Source organism: Nicotiana tabacum, chromosome 18 (genome assembly GCF_000715075.1).
Source record: "Nicotiana tabacum cultivar K326 chromosome 18, ASM71507v2, whole genome shotgun sequence".
Classification (NCBI taxonomy): Eukaryota; Viridiplantae; Streptophyta; class Magnoliopsida; order Solanales; family Solanaceae; genus Nicotiana; species Nicotiana tabacum.
Genome location: NC_134097.1, coordinates 156644561 through 156656033, shown reverse-complemented (window position 1 = coordinate 156656033; position 11473 = coordinate 156644561). Strand labels below are relative to the sequence as shown.

Genomic DNA, 11473 nt, shown 5'->3' with positions numbered 1-11473 from the left:
TAAATCTAAAGAAAAATCAGATTTACATCTCAAAATATTTCGGCGAAACTTTAATTTTTTCGGCGAAGTTTCGTGAATCTAAAGAAGAAGAAATCATATTTGGATCTTTCAAACAAATTCAGGCGAAAGCTACTACGTGAAGAAAGAGGAAAAAAAAATTGGAGAAGAAGGATATCGTTGGAAAGAAATGACCAGAAATTGATTTCTCTAGCAAGGATGGGTCATTTGGGGAAGATGACGATGGTGGGGTGGGGTTCTCGTTTTTACTTTTAATTTTTTTTCCATTTTTTTTTAAAATTTCTTGTTAAATTCATATGTCCTCGTCTTATTCGTCAATTTGGCATGTGAATTACACACACCTATTGTGTTTGACTACCTTCAAATTTTATGTTCAAATGACACATTTGAGCTATGCTTGGAGTATTTAAAAGAAACACACTTAAGATAGAGTGTGTTGAGTGAAAAGGACGGACAACTTTAAAGGTCTGTGAATGAATTTGGCCTATCGAGAAAGGGTTGAGATTGACAAGGGCAAAAAGATATAGAATAGGAGGAGGATAATGTCAATTATTTAAAGTTAAAGGAGCAGTTTGATTTTTAAAGTAAAGTTTGGGACGTAAATGACAAATAAAAAAAAGGATCACTGGAATTATAAACCCTTATTGCATTAACCCTCAAAAAACCTCCACTCTCTTCACTCGACACTCAATCATCCTTTTCACTCTTCAATTCTCACACAAAATCCTAATTTTTTCCCCCATTTTTTGCAATCCAAAATCCCAAATTATCCCCACCATGTTTTTTCTTCTGTAGAGTACACTTCAAGTTATTCAATTAAGGTTCTTCATCTCTCCTTTATAAAAATGTGTTTTTTTTGTGTGTTTAGGTCTGAAATACAAAGTGGGTTTTTGATATTAAGGTTCTTCAATTCCGTGCTTCTTTTCTGATATTATTGTCTATCTGTTGAGCCGAGTGTCTCCCGAAAATAGCCTCTACACTTCGAGTGAGGGGTAAGTCTGGTACATTCTACTCTCCCCAGACCCCAATAGTGAGATTTTACCCAATAGTGAGATTTTACCCAATAGTGAGATTGTTAGTTCTTCAATTCCGTGGATTTCATACTTCTTATTCTTATGATTTTGTCTATGCCATGGAATTTATGTGGTCCATGTAAAGCATATAGGAGATTAGTGAAGGCCAAAAGTGGACTGGATACCCTGCCTCATATTCATTTCCAGTTGCCTTTTCTAAGATTTACGAGCTATGGAATTTGTAAAGAGCTCTTTATGTTGTAAAAGGAAAAAGAAATCCTTATGTTGTAATATCTGAAGGGGAGCCTTGGCGTAACTGGTAAAGTTGCTGCCAGGTGATCAGGAGGTTACGGGTTCAAGCCGTGGAAACAACCTCTTGCAGAAATGTAGGGTAAGGTTGCGTACAATAGATCTTGTGGCCCGGCCCTTCCCCGGACCCCGCACCGGGCTGCTCTTTTATGTTGTAATATCTAAATGCTAATGCTTTTTCTTTATAAGTGTAGTAGTAGCACAAGTAGTAGTTTAGTTAAAATGTGGCTTTTACATACTTAAATTTGGTGGAATTAGGTGGAGTTTTGACTAGCTGCCTCTTTTGTATCAATGAGTGCTTGAACTAATCTCTGTTGATTTAGCTGTCTAATGATTTACATACTTATGGCCAGAATTGAATTCAATATTAGATAGGCAACTTACATTGTTTTTTTTCTTGAATGTATAGTTTGCTTTCAATTGGCTATGATTCCCATTGGATTGATTTCTTGACCACAAACGTAATGCAGGTGTTAGTATACCGAGTACTGGAGTGTGCTTAAAAGGAAACATGAGCGCCAAACTTGAGCAGGCATCTAGCCGCATCCAGACGGCTGCTTCATCTGCAACATCATTGAGCAGCCCAAAGATCTCTATGTTTGCCAATAAAACCGGATTTGTGATACCAAAAAACAAGTTAGCAGGTTCATTGGTTCCGGTATATCGAGGAGGGAAAAAAGGAGGTAGTGATTCTGTTAATGAAGAGAGCAGTAAACAGGTGCAAAGGAAAACCAAGTGGGGCCCTGATCTTACGCAAGATACCACTGTCAGAAAAGCAAGAGCCTTGGCATATCAGGTGCTTTAGAATGCTTTGAAATATATATCTAGTTACACTTTTTATTGGTTTTTACGTTCCTTTTAGTCTTTCTAGCATCAGAAAGAAATAACTTTTATATTCTTCATCAAAAGAATATAAACTGCCATTAATTCCAAACTCAGTATTGTAGGGACGTGTCAAAATTACACTTTTTTTGGTGCTCCTTCAGGCTATGCAGCACAAGTTTCCCATATAGATACAAAAGAATTATAACATTGTCATGCCTTTTCCTGTGAAATCCACAACATGGGCAAAGGGCACTGACTGCCATAAAAGTTCACTTTTACTATGTTATGGAATATGCATAAGTCCACACTTACACACAGTACGTGCAATAAGTCTATCCATTTAATTTATGATGAAGAAGTGTGCACATATTAATTCTCGAAGTGTATATATATTATGTTACATTGATCAATTCAAAACAGTAGATACAACATAACCACACACATATTTATGCGACATGAGGATCATCCTAGATTTGGAATTGATGGTTGTTCCTGTTCTTCTCAAGTGGACCGTTTCTTGAACTTTGTAATTCGATTGACTCTAGCATCCCAACAACACCCCCACCCCCACCCCCACCACCACACACACAAAAAAAATGTTTTGCAGGCATTTAAGGCCTCAATTTTATGGGAAGGAGTTTTATTGCTTGGTGGCAATTAAAGATTTCCCTTTGTTCATTGGTCCTAAGAGTCGGTGCATTCTATGTGAATGGCTTTTATGAATTCCTACTCCAGGTGCCACTAAGTGATATTGCTGCCTTGTAATGGTACAAATTTTGGGCAGAGTCGGGTGGATCAAATAACACAGCTACTGAGTTCTAGGACTTTGGAGGGTGAAGGCAGCAAGGACGCACTGTCAGCCTCCCCTGCTAAAGATCATGAGTCTTCGGACCATCAACCTAATGATGAGGTAAAATAATTTATAAGATCTTTTAGTAGCAAATTTTGCTTGGGTTAGCTTCAAAAGCTGATGTCTTTTGTGGATGTAGAGCGTGAGTTCACTGGAACTTGAAAGACAGGAAGCCATTGGTATGTTGTGATTGATCCCTTGAGTACTGGCTTTTACTCTTCCATTATCAAATATACCATACAAATTACCTGTTTTTATACATTTTCAGGGGAGATTCTAAAACTGAATCCCAGCTATAAGCCACCTGCTGGTTATAAGCCTGTACCCAAGGAGGCAAAGATCCCATTACCTGTAAGTTTAATACAGTTTCTGGCACTTTGTGTTTTTTCTTTTTCTTTTCTCCTTGTAGTAGCTTCCATTTTGGGTTCTGTGAGTTGATTCTTAATTTTTCGAATTCTTATTAACTGCAGCAATTTTAAGGATCGTCTGTATTTTATTGGATAACACTTCTCGGCTTAAAATTACTACTCTAGTAACTACTACTGAAATCTTATAAAATTTGAAAATGCATTAATACCAATAAGCATGATTGCTTGCCTTGCAAAACAAGAAAAACTTTGCACTGTGGGTGATTAATGTAGAAATTGTTGTCCGTCTCCTTGCACCAACTCTTGCTTCCACAACAAAAAGGAGCAGCTTAAATATGAAAAAGCAGATGTACACATTTTTAATTGTCGTATCTTTTGTTTTAGACTGATTGCCAAGAGTTAAGCTTTGCTTTATTGATGTATTAACTTATTTAAGGTCAAGCTGTATGATACAAGTATGGGAATTCAAAAGCATATTAATCAAGAGACATGAAATTAGATTCCTCTAAGACTAAGCATAATTCTCACTAAAGGTGAAGTGGTAGATCTTCATGAGGCATCTCTGCATGTTTTCAATGCAGATCAAAGAACATCCTGGGTACAATTTTATAGGTTTGATTTTTGGCCCTGCTCATAAGCAACTGGAAAAGGTAATTAATTTCTAGCATCCAAGACCTTTGAAGTTCTACTTATTGAGTAGATCGCATAGTAGTCAAAAGAGTTCCTGGTCATTGAGTGCTTTTTTATCACTGAAAACCAGGAAACTGGAGCTCAAGTAAAGGTTTATGGTACCAAAGCAGATACTGGAGAGAAGGTAATGCCCCCAATTTAATCCTTCATTTATATTTTAGACTAGGTAATTCTTCAAATAAATTTTTAGTGGCATTTGAACACCTCCGAACAGGAGCTTTATAAAATCTATGTCCTACTGGCTCCCAGTATGCAATCTATCGTCGTGTTTGGGCTTCAAGTCTCGTATACGAACGGCAACGGCATGTTCTTATTATTCAACATGATATCTTGAAAATTAACTTCTGTGTTACATCTGTCCCAGATAGAAGCTACTTCTGGTGAAAATGATTCTGGTGCTTATGAGGAAATGTATGTCCAAGTATCAGCTGAGACATATGAAAAGGTTGACGCTGCAGTTGCTTTAATTGAACTTCTGGTTACCCCAGCTTCAGTAAGTAAACAGTAGTATGATGTGTTTTACTCGGTATTATTGTCAATGTCAGTTTGGCAGTTCAGATTTTTTTCCTTTTTCCATGCAATAGCGTTTTTCTTGAAACTTCGTTTTGGTTGTGTCATAAAGTGAAGTGTTCCATTTGGCTTTCAGGTTACTCCAGCGTCGACTACCGCAAAATCGTCAGGTGATGGAGAAACTATTTCCGGCGAAGCAACACCAGGCCCAACGACTCCTCCTGTAGTAAATCAAGGGGTGGCTCAACCAGTTGTGGGGACGCAACCTGCTCAATTACAAGGTCATTTTCAGCCATATCAAGGACAATGGTTTCCTGGACCTACATCTCAGAATACAGTAACTCCATTTCCAGGACCCATTAACTCCTGGAGTTCTTCAGCATCCCTGGTCAGCAACCCTCACCAAGTATCTCCATCTCCTACCAACCTGTCAAATGCACCCTCACCCTTTGGCCCACCACAGGGTATGGCAGATGGATTTGGTTCAGTTCCGCGAAACCCTTTTGTTAACTCTAGCCCACAGGCACCACCACTAATGCGGCAGCCTTTCATGCCTTCCACTCATCTCGGACAAATTGGTGGACCTAGACATCTGATACCATCTTTAGGGTCTACACCACCTCAATCCAATATGACTCCACCTCAATTTTCTCAGAGCCAACCAAATCCAACAGGGTTTCCACAGGGGTTGAGATCTGTTATGTCTTCAATGCCTCAGTCTATCCCTCCTATGGCATACCCAGACCGACCATTGACCCCAGGCGGGAGCTCTCCTGGATGGTCACAGTCACCATGGAACACCCAGACGGGTCAAGGAAGTCATCATCTTTCTTCACGACCTATGGGCATCTCTACCGCTCCACATTTAGATGTTTCACATGGCCATAATTTAGCACCCCAGTCATCTGGACCAGCTCCATCTACGAATTCCGTTTTTCAATCTCAAACACGTATGCCGCCTCCAATGCATCCATCTTCAGGATCTAACCCTGCTCATTTCTTGAACCACCCTGTATCTAGCGGACAACAAGTCATGCATAGTCTCTCACCTAATCCAAATCATGGAAGTTCTCTTAATATTAATTCCATGAGACCTCCTTCCTCTGGAGCTCCAAAACCACTGCAGGCCAGTAGTGATTTTACATTCCAGCCTCACCATCCACAGAATCCAGCATCTCAAGTTGTTTCCAGGCCAGCTGGGCAATTTGGTTCTCAGGAATTTTCACCTCCAAACCAGATGATGCGCCCTTATCTACGACCAGCAATAGACAGTACAAATCCCCCACCTGTTAATCAAGGGTTCCCAAGACCTCTATTAAGCAATCAGATTAATCAGCCAGGACCACACATGTCACCTGATTTCGCCCGAGGACCTGCTGGCCCTCTCCCTCAATTTAGGCACCCGGCATTTTCAAATCAGGGTATAGCTTCACCTACCGGCCCTCAAATGCAACCTCTGAACTTTAGGCCAGCTCCGAATCCTGTAGGTTCTTTCTCTCCTAGAGTAGGAAACCCGATGCCTCTTCAGCAAAATAATCCAACTGCCATGCTTCGACCACAAAATTTTGAGGCTCCCAACAATGTCTTCTTTCGACACAGTAGGCCTGTCTCCAGCTCCTCTGGAGCACATCAAATATATGACCCCTTCTCACCCACTTCTGTCCCTCGGCGTCCTCATCCTGGTGGTAATCCGGCAATGGTAGAAAAACAAGAGAGTGATCCTGAATATGAAGACTTGATGGCCTCTGTTGGAGTTAAATGATTCAAAGTTGTTATTTGATCTTCGAGTTCCCCCCCCCCCCCCCCCCCCGCCCCCGCTCCTGCTTTAAGCAAAATTCTATGTTGTCCATGTATCGCTTATAATTCTTAATATGCAATTCTTTTTACTGGGGTTCATAGAGACAGTAACCAACCCCTCCAATTTCCCTTCCCTTGTATTGCAGAAAATGCTTTCTCATAGATATATTTTACAGGAGAAGCAATGTGTTTAGGAAACACTTCTATAAAAGATGCATATCCGTACTTGCTTGGTGCCTACTTGTTGAAGGAATTTGGGTGGATGGTGAATGGTATACTAGCACAGTAGCACTTATTTTGCAGAGATTATAGCGCATGGATTGTTTATGCGGTGAATAATAATATAGAATTATTTTTGCAGCGAATAATAATGCAGTTATTGTTATGTGGTGACTGGTGAGTATTAATACATGGATTGATAATTTGATATAGGAACGGTGTAGGGATTCCCTAATTTATGGGCATTTTACTCTTTACCTTGTATTAAATAATACTTATTTCTCATATACTCCCTCTGTTCACTTTTACTTGTCCGCTGTGGATTTTGAACACCCTTTAAGAAATAATAAATGACGTGCAGAATTTACCATGATATCCATATTAATTTATGCATATTTTTAGTGGATTTGAGAAAATGATCTGAAATGAGTAATTAATATTGTGGATATAACACGAAAAAAGAAATTGTCTTCTCTTGATATGCTAAAAGTGACAAGTAAAAGTGAATTTATTTTTGAAATACTGGACAAGTAAAAGTGAACGGAGGAAATAACTTATAGTACGGGAATTAGTAATATCACGTTTGTTTATGGTATTTAACTTCCCCAAAAACAAAATGATGTATTAATGATACGGGGATTATGTTAATTTATGCAGAAGTTTATACTGAAATATATACTTTGTTGCATACTATTCGATGCCTAAATTGATTTTGAGGATGATGCTCAATGACTTATTGTTTAGTTTTCCAGATTTCTTCCCTTAAGATTTATTTTTATAGAAAGAATAAACTTTACCCAAATCATCTCACGACTTAACTACTTTTTGTTCATTTTTTCTAGTCCGCGGATGCGATAGGCCTCAGAGGAGAGGGGAGGCAACTTGGGATTTTAGGCAAAGTGCTTTTTTTTGTATATAGGATAGGATTTTCATTCCTCCTGCCAAAGCTAGAAAAGAAAGAAGCTCTCTCTTTTTTCCGGCCTTCTTTTTATTTTAAAGGCATATAGTACGTTTTCGCTTTTAAGGGGGAATTCAAGTCAAAATCTAGTACAAGGAAGAAGCGGGTAGCCCAACGAGCTGTATGTTTTTTGCTTTCAAATTGGAAGGAGGTAGGAGACAGTATATAGATCCTTCATTTATTTATTTTTTGTATCTATATGCATATTTTTTTGTACTTCGTTTACTTTTAGTCGGGTATAAAAAGCTTTCACTAGAACAAAGAATCTCTTCATAACAATCTTCACTTTTATAGAAACTGATAATGAGTTCACTAAGGGCTCGTTTGGTACGGGATACGGGATAATTAATCCCAAAATTAAATTCAAGATGAGTTTATCCCATATTTGATTGGAATAAAATCGCAATATAACTAATCCCACCTATGGAAGGGTAGGATAACAATCCCGGAATAAAATCTCGAGATAATTAATCATGGAATAACTTGTTTCCCAACCAAACAACCGCTTAGGCTTCAGGTAATGCAGAAAAAGCTAGTCAACAATCTTCACCTTGCTGGATATCTCATGATCATATACTTTGTACTTCTTTTGTTTAATAATCAAGAAATTGTTGGAAAAGGGGTGTAGGAACATTGCACAAGTTTCTCTTGCTTATGTACAAAGAGAAGAAATACATACGAAAAGGAGTTCAATATGGCTTACTCTAATTAGACAGAAGGACCTGATCTAAGTACCCTCTCTAGTTTTTCAGCTTTTGCATAGTCATTTTCAGTTAGAGGACCAGCAGGGAAAGGGGTGATCTCGACAGTAAGATGTGGCGTGGGGAGCTCATCAAACAACGCTCGCACATTGTTGCAACAGACACTTTCTCCATGAGCACTCTCCCTCCTAATCTGACAACCCTGAAGGATAAAATAAATACTTCTTAGGAAATATTGAACAAAGATTTATGTAGTTCAACACCTAAAAAAATTTGAAGGTCTCGTTACCTTGTGAGAAGTGGCATCTCTGAAGTGGTCATCGTCTGATAACAAGGAAGCAATGGCTTTCAGAAGGCGTCGCCCTTCAGGTTTAGATGGTATCCTGTAATTTCGTCTTAGTGTTCCCTTAGTAGTGGGATGCCATTTGCTCACTAATTTCCTTCTGTCAGAAGCTTCCTTCTCTGGTAAACAAGAATTTCATTAAATTTTTCATTTACCAAGCGGCAGAAAATGTTCAGAGAATAACTGGTCTGCAGATAAGCAGCAACTACATTTACAAATATGTAAATCATATGTAACAAAGAGTGAACAGAACAGATTTATCAATAGCAAGTGGCAAATGTACGACCGCTGGAGGTAGCAAGTGGCATTGTCAAAGCAACTACTTGTTCAAGTAACATCATGTACGACGACAAAAATACATTTTCCATTAACATGAATGTATTAAGAAGATTCAAATTCTTATTGTTGTTATTCCCTTCTCGTTAATCCTCATTTTGTCCACTTCCAACTGCTTTCATCCAAAAGGAGGACAAAGGAGGTGAGAATCAGTGTCCTATGGCAATGTAAGACAGCACAAAGAGCATAGCCCTTTTTTTTGTGCTATAGGTGTTGATGTTTATGTTGATCGATCATAGAAGAAAAGTTATTATTCATTCCGATTAATCTTTCTTCCTATTAATCTGGAAGTTCTTCTCAGATACAAAACCATGAGGCCTTAACAAAGCTCTTAGGAGTCATTTGGTTTGAAGACAAGATATGCTGCGATTAGTTATGCTGGGATTAGTTATGCTAGGATTAGTTATACTGGGATTGGTTATATTGGTATTATTTCTTATTGACTGTTTGGTATGTTGTATTAATCCTGGGTTATTAATTTTACCACTTTATCCTGGGATTATTATTCCATCCTCTGGCATGTGTAAGTTATCCCGGTGCTATTTTTAATTCTGGGATAACTATCCCAGAATTAGTAACCAAACAAGGGATAAGGTGGTACTAGATTTTTATCCCAGGATTATATTTGCTTATCCACCATACCAAACGACCCCTTAAGGATTTAAAGTTGAGCTCAAGACTTAAAACCCCATCAAAATATAGTTTATGTCCAACTACTATGTTGGTTTTTCCTAAGCTAGTCTTGACTTTAGAACATTGATCAAAACAGCTGGTCATGTAAGTAATACTCCTATCAATTGCCACAAGAATTAAAAAGAAGAAAAAAAGAAAGAACCACTCTACTTAGCCAGTATTTTTCTAGAAGTAAGACTAGTGAAGATTGTTGATCAGCATATCAATAGATCAACTCATACAGTACAAATCTTCATTCCTAGAGCACAAATACAAACAAAAGTAGATGTACCAAAGAAACTCCACAAACCTGGTTTGCTTTGTAACTCTTCAAACCATTTGGCAAAACCCAAATCAGCATTCCCATCAGCCTCCAAATCTACAACCAAAACACATCACAAATCAAGCTAAAAGACTCAAAAACCACACTTCCCCAATAAACAAAACAACCCCATTTCTCATTAACACACCAAAAATCAAGCTAAATACATACTCAAATATCATACTTTCCCATACTAAAAAACAACCCCATTTCTCATTATCACACTGTAAATCAAACTTAATACTCAAATAACATACTTTCCCATGTAAAAAAACAACCCCATTTCTCATTATTACACTGTAAATCAAGCTAAATGCTCAAATATCATACTTCCCCATACCAAAAAAAAGCAACCCACTTTCTCACTATCGCACTAAAAGTCAAGCTAAATATCAGATATCACGATTTTCCATATAAAAAAACATCATTTCTCATTAAAAATTTACGAATCAAGCTACAGACTAAACGAACATACTTATCCACATAAAGCAAAATAATCCCATTTCTCATTACACGCTACAAATCAAGCTAAATGCTCAAAAATCACACTTCCCAAGTAAACAAAACAATCCCATTTTTTATTAGCACACTACAAATCAAGCTAAATATCAGATATCATGTTTTTTCCATTTAAGAAACAACCCCAATTCTCATTAACAATTTAGAAAATCAAGCTAAAGACTCAAAAAAACATACTTCTACACATAAAGCAAAATAACCCCATTTCTCATTATCACACTACAAATCAAACTAAATACTCAAAAACCACACTTCCCAAGTAAACAAAGCAGTACCATTTCTCAATATCACACTGTAAATCAAGCTAAATATTCAAATACCATACTTTCCCATATATATATATATATATATAATAAAAATTAAAAAACATCTCTCACTACTACAAATCAAGCTAAATTATCAAAAACCACACTTCCTAAGTAAATGAAAGAACCCCCATTTTTTCATTAACACGCTACAAATCAAGCTAAAGACTCAAAAAAAACACTTCTACACATAAAGCAAAATAACCCCATTTCTCATTATTACACTACAAATCAATCTAAATACTCAAATCCCATACTTTTCATATAAAAAACACAACCCCATTTGCCTATTCTTAATGCTTTTTATCTTTAAAAAAAATACCTGAGACAAGTGGATTAGAAGGAGATCCAGCTAAGCCAGCTTTCAAGAGAGCATAAAAAACACAAACTCTACCTGCCCATATTACAGGAGCTTCAAGCAAAGTAGCATCAATGGTTGTTTTAGTTCTACCACTAGCAACACTAAGTGAGTTCCTTTTGTTACCAAAATAAAACTTGTAATCAAGATTAGGTAAAAAAGATTTGGGTAACAAAGGAGAAGTGAAAAAGGTGAGATTTTTGAAGAAAAGATTGTTTCTTGAAATGGGTTGAGATGAAAATGTGAAGGAATGGGTTGTGGTTTGTAGAATCATTGCTTTTGATTGGATTTGGAAAGTGAAATAAAGTGAGAGAGTGAAGATTTCGGAAGCTCTTTGAGAGATATTTATAGAGATTACTA

At 37.4% G+C, this 11473-nt stretch overlaps 2 protein-coding genes across 5 annotated transcripts; one reads left to right on the top strand and one right to left on the bottom strand.

Moving 5' to 3' along the window:
- Positions 1–699: 699 nt before the first annotated feature.
- On the top strand, positions 700–6883 carry LOC107793768 (uncharacterized). 3 transcript variants are annotated; one of them, XM_016616201.2, is made up of 9 exons: positions 700–839; positions 1811–2136; positions 2950–3075; positions 3155–3194; positions 3284–3366; positions 3965–4033; positions 4144–4197; positions 4438–4566; positions 4720–6883. In XM_016616201.2, exons 2-9 carry the CDS (start codon positions 1852–1854, stop codon positions 6343–6345), a joined length of 2412 nt encoding a protein of 803 aa, XP_016471687.1. In that variant the 5' UTR covers positions 700–839; positions 1811–1851; the 3' UTR covers positions 6346–6883. The 3 variants fall into 3 exon arrangements, with proteins under 3 accessions (XP_016471687.1, XP_016471688.1, XP_016471689.1); XM_016616202.2 differs by lacking the exon at positions 700–839 and adding an exon at positions 873–1010; XM_016616203.2 differs by lacking the exon at positions 700–839 and adding an exon at positions 1285–1422.
- Positions 6884–8120: 1237 nt separating this feature from the next.
- On the bottom strand, positions 8121–11454 carry LOC107793769 (uncharacterized). 2 transcript variants are annotated; one of them, XM_016616204.2, is made up of 4 exons: positions 11078–11454; positions 9920–9988; positions 8548–8720; positions 8121–8460 (listed from the first exon to the last, which is right to left on the bottom strand). In XM_016616204.2, the coding sequence occupies exons 1-4, from the start codon at positions 11385–11387 to the stop codon at positions 8266–8268; spliced, it is 747 nt and encodes a 248-aa protein (XP_016471690.1). In that variant the 5' UTR covers positions 11388–11454; the 3' UTR covers positions 8121–8265. The 2 variants fall into 2 exon arrangements, with proteins under 2 accessions (XP_016471690.1, XP_016471692.1); XM_016616206.2 differs by having other exon boundaries at positions 11150–11454.
- Positions 11455–11473: the final 19 nt, after the last annotated feature.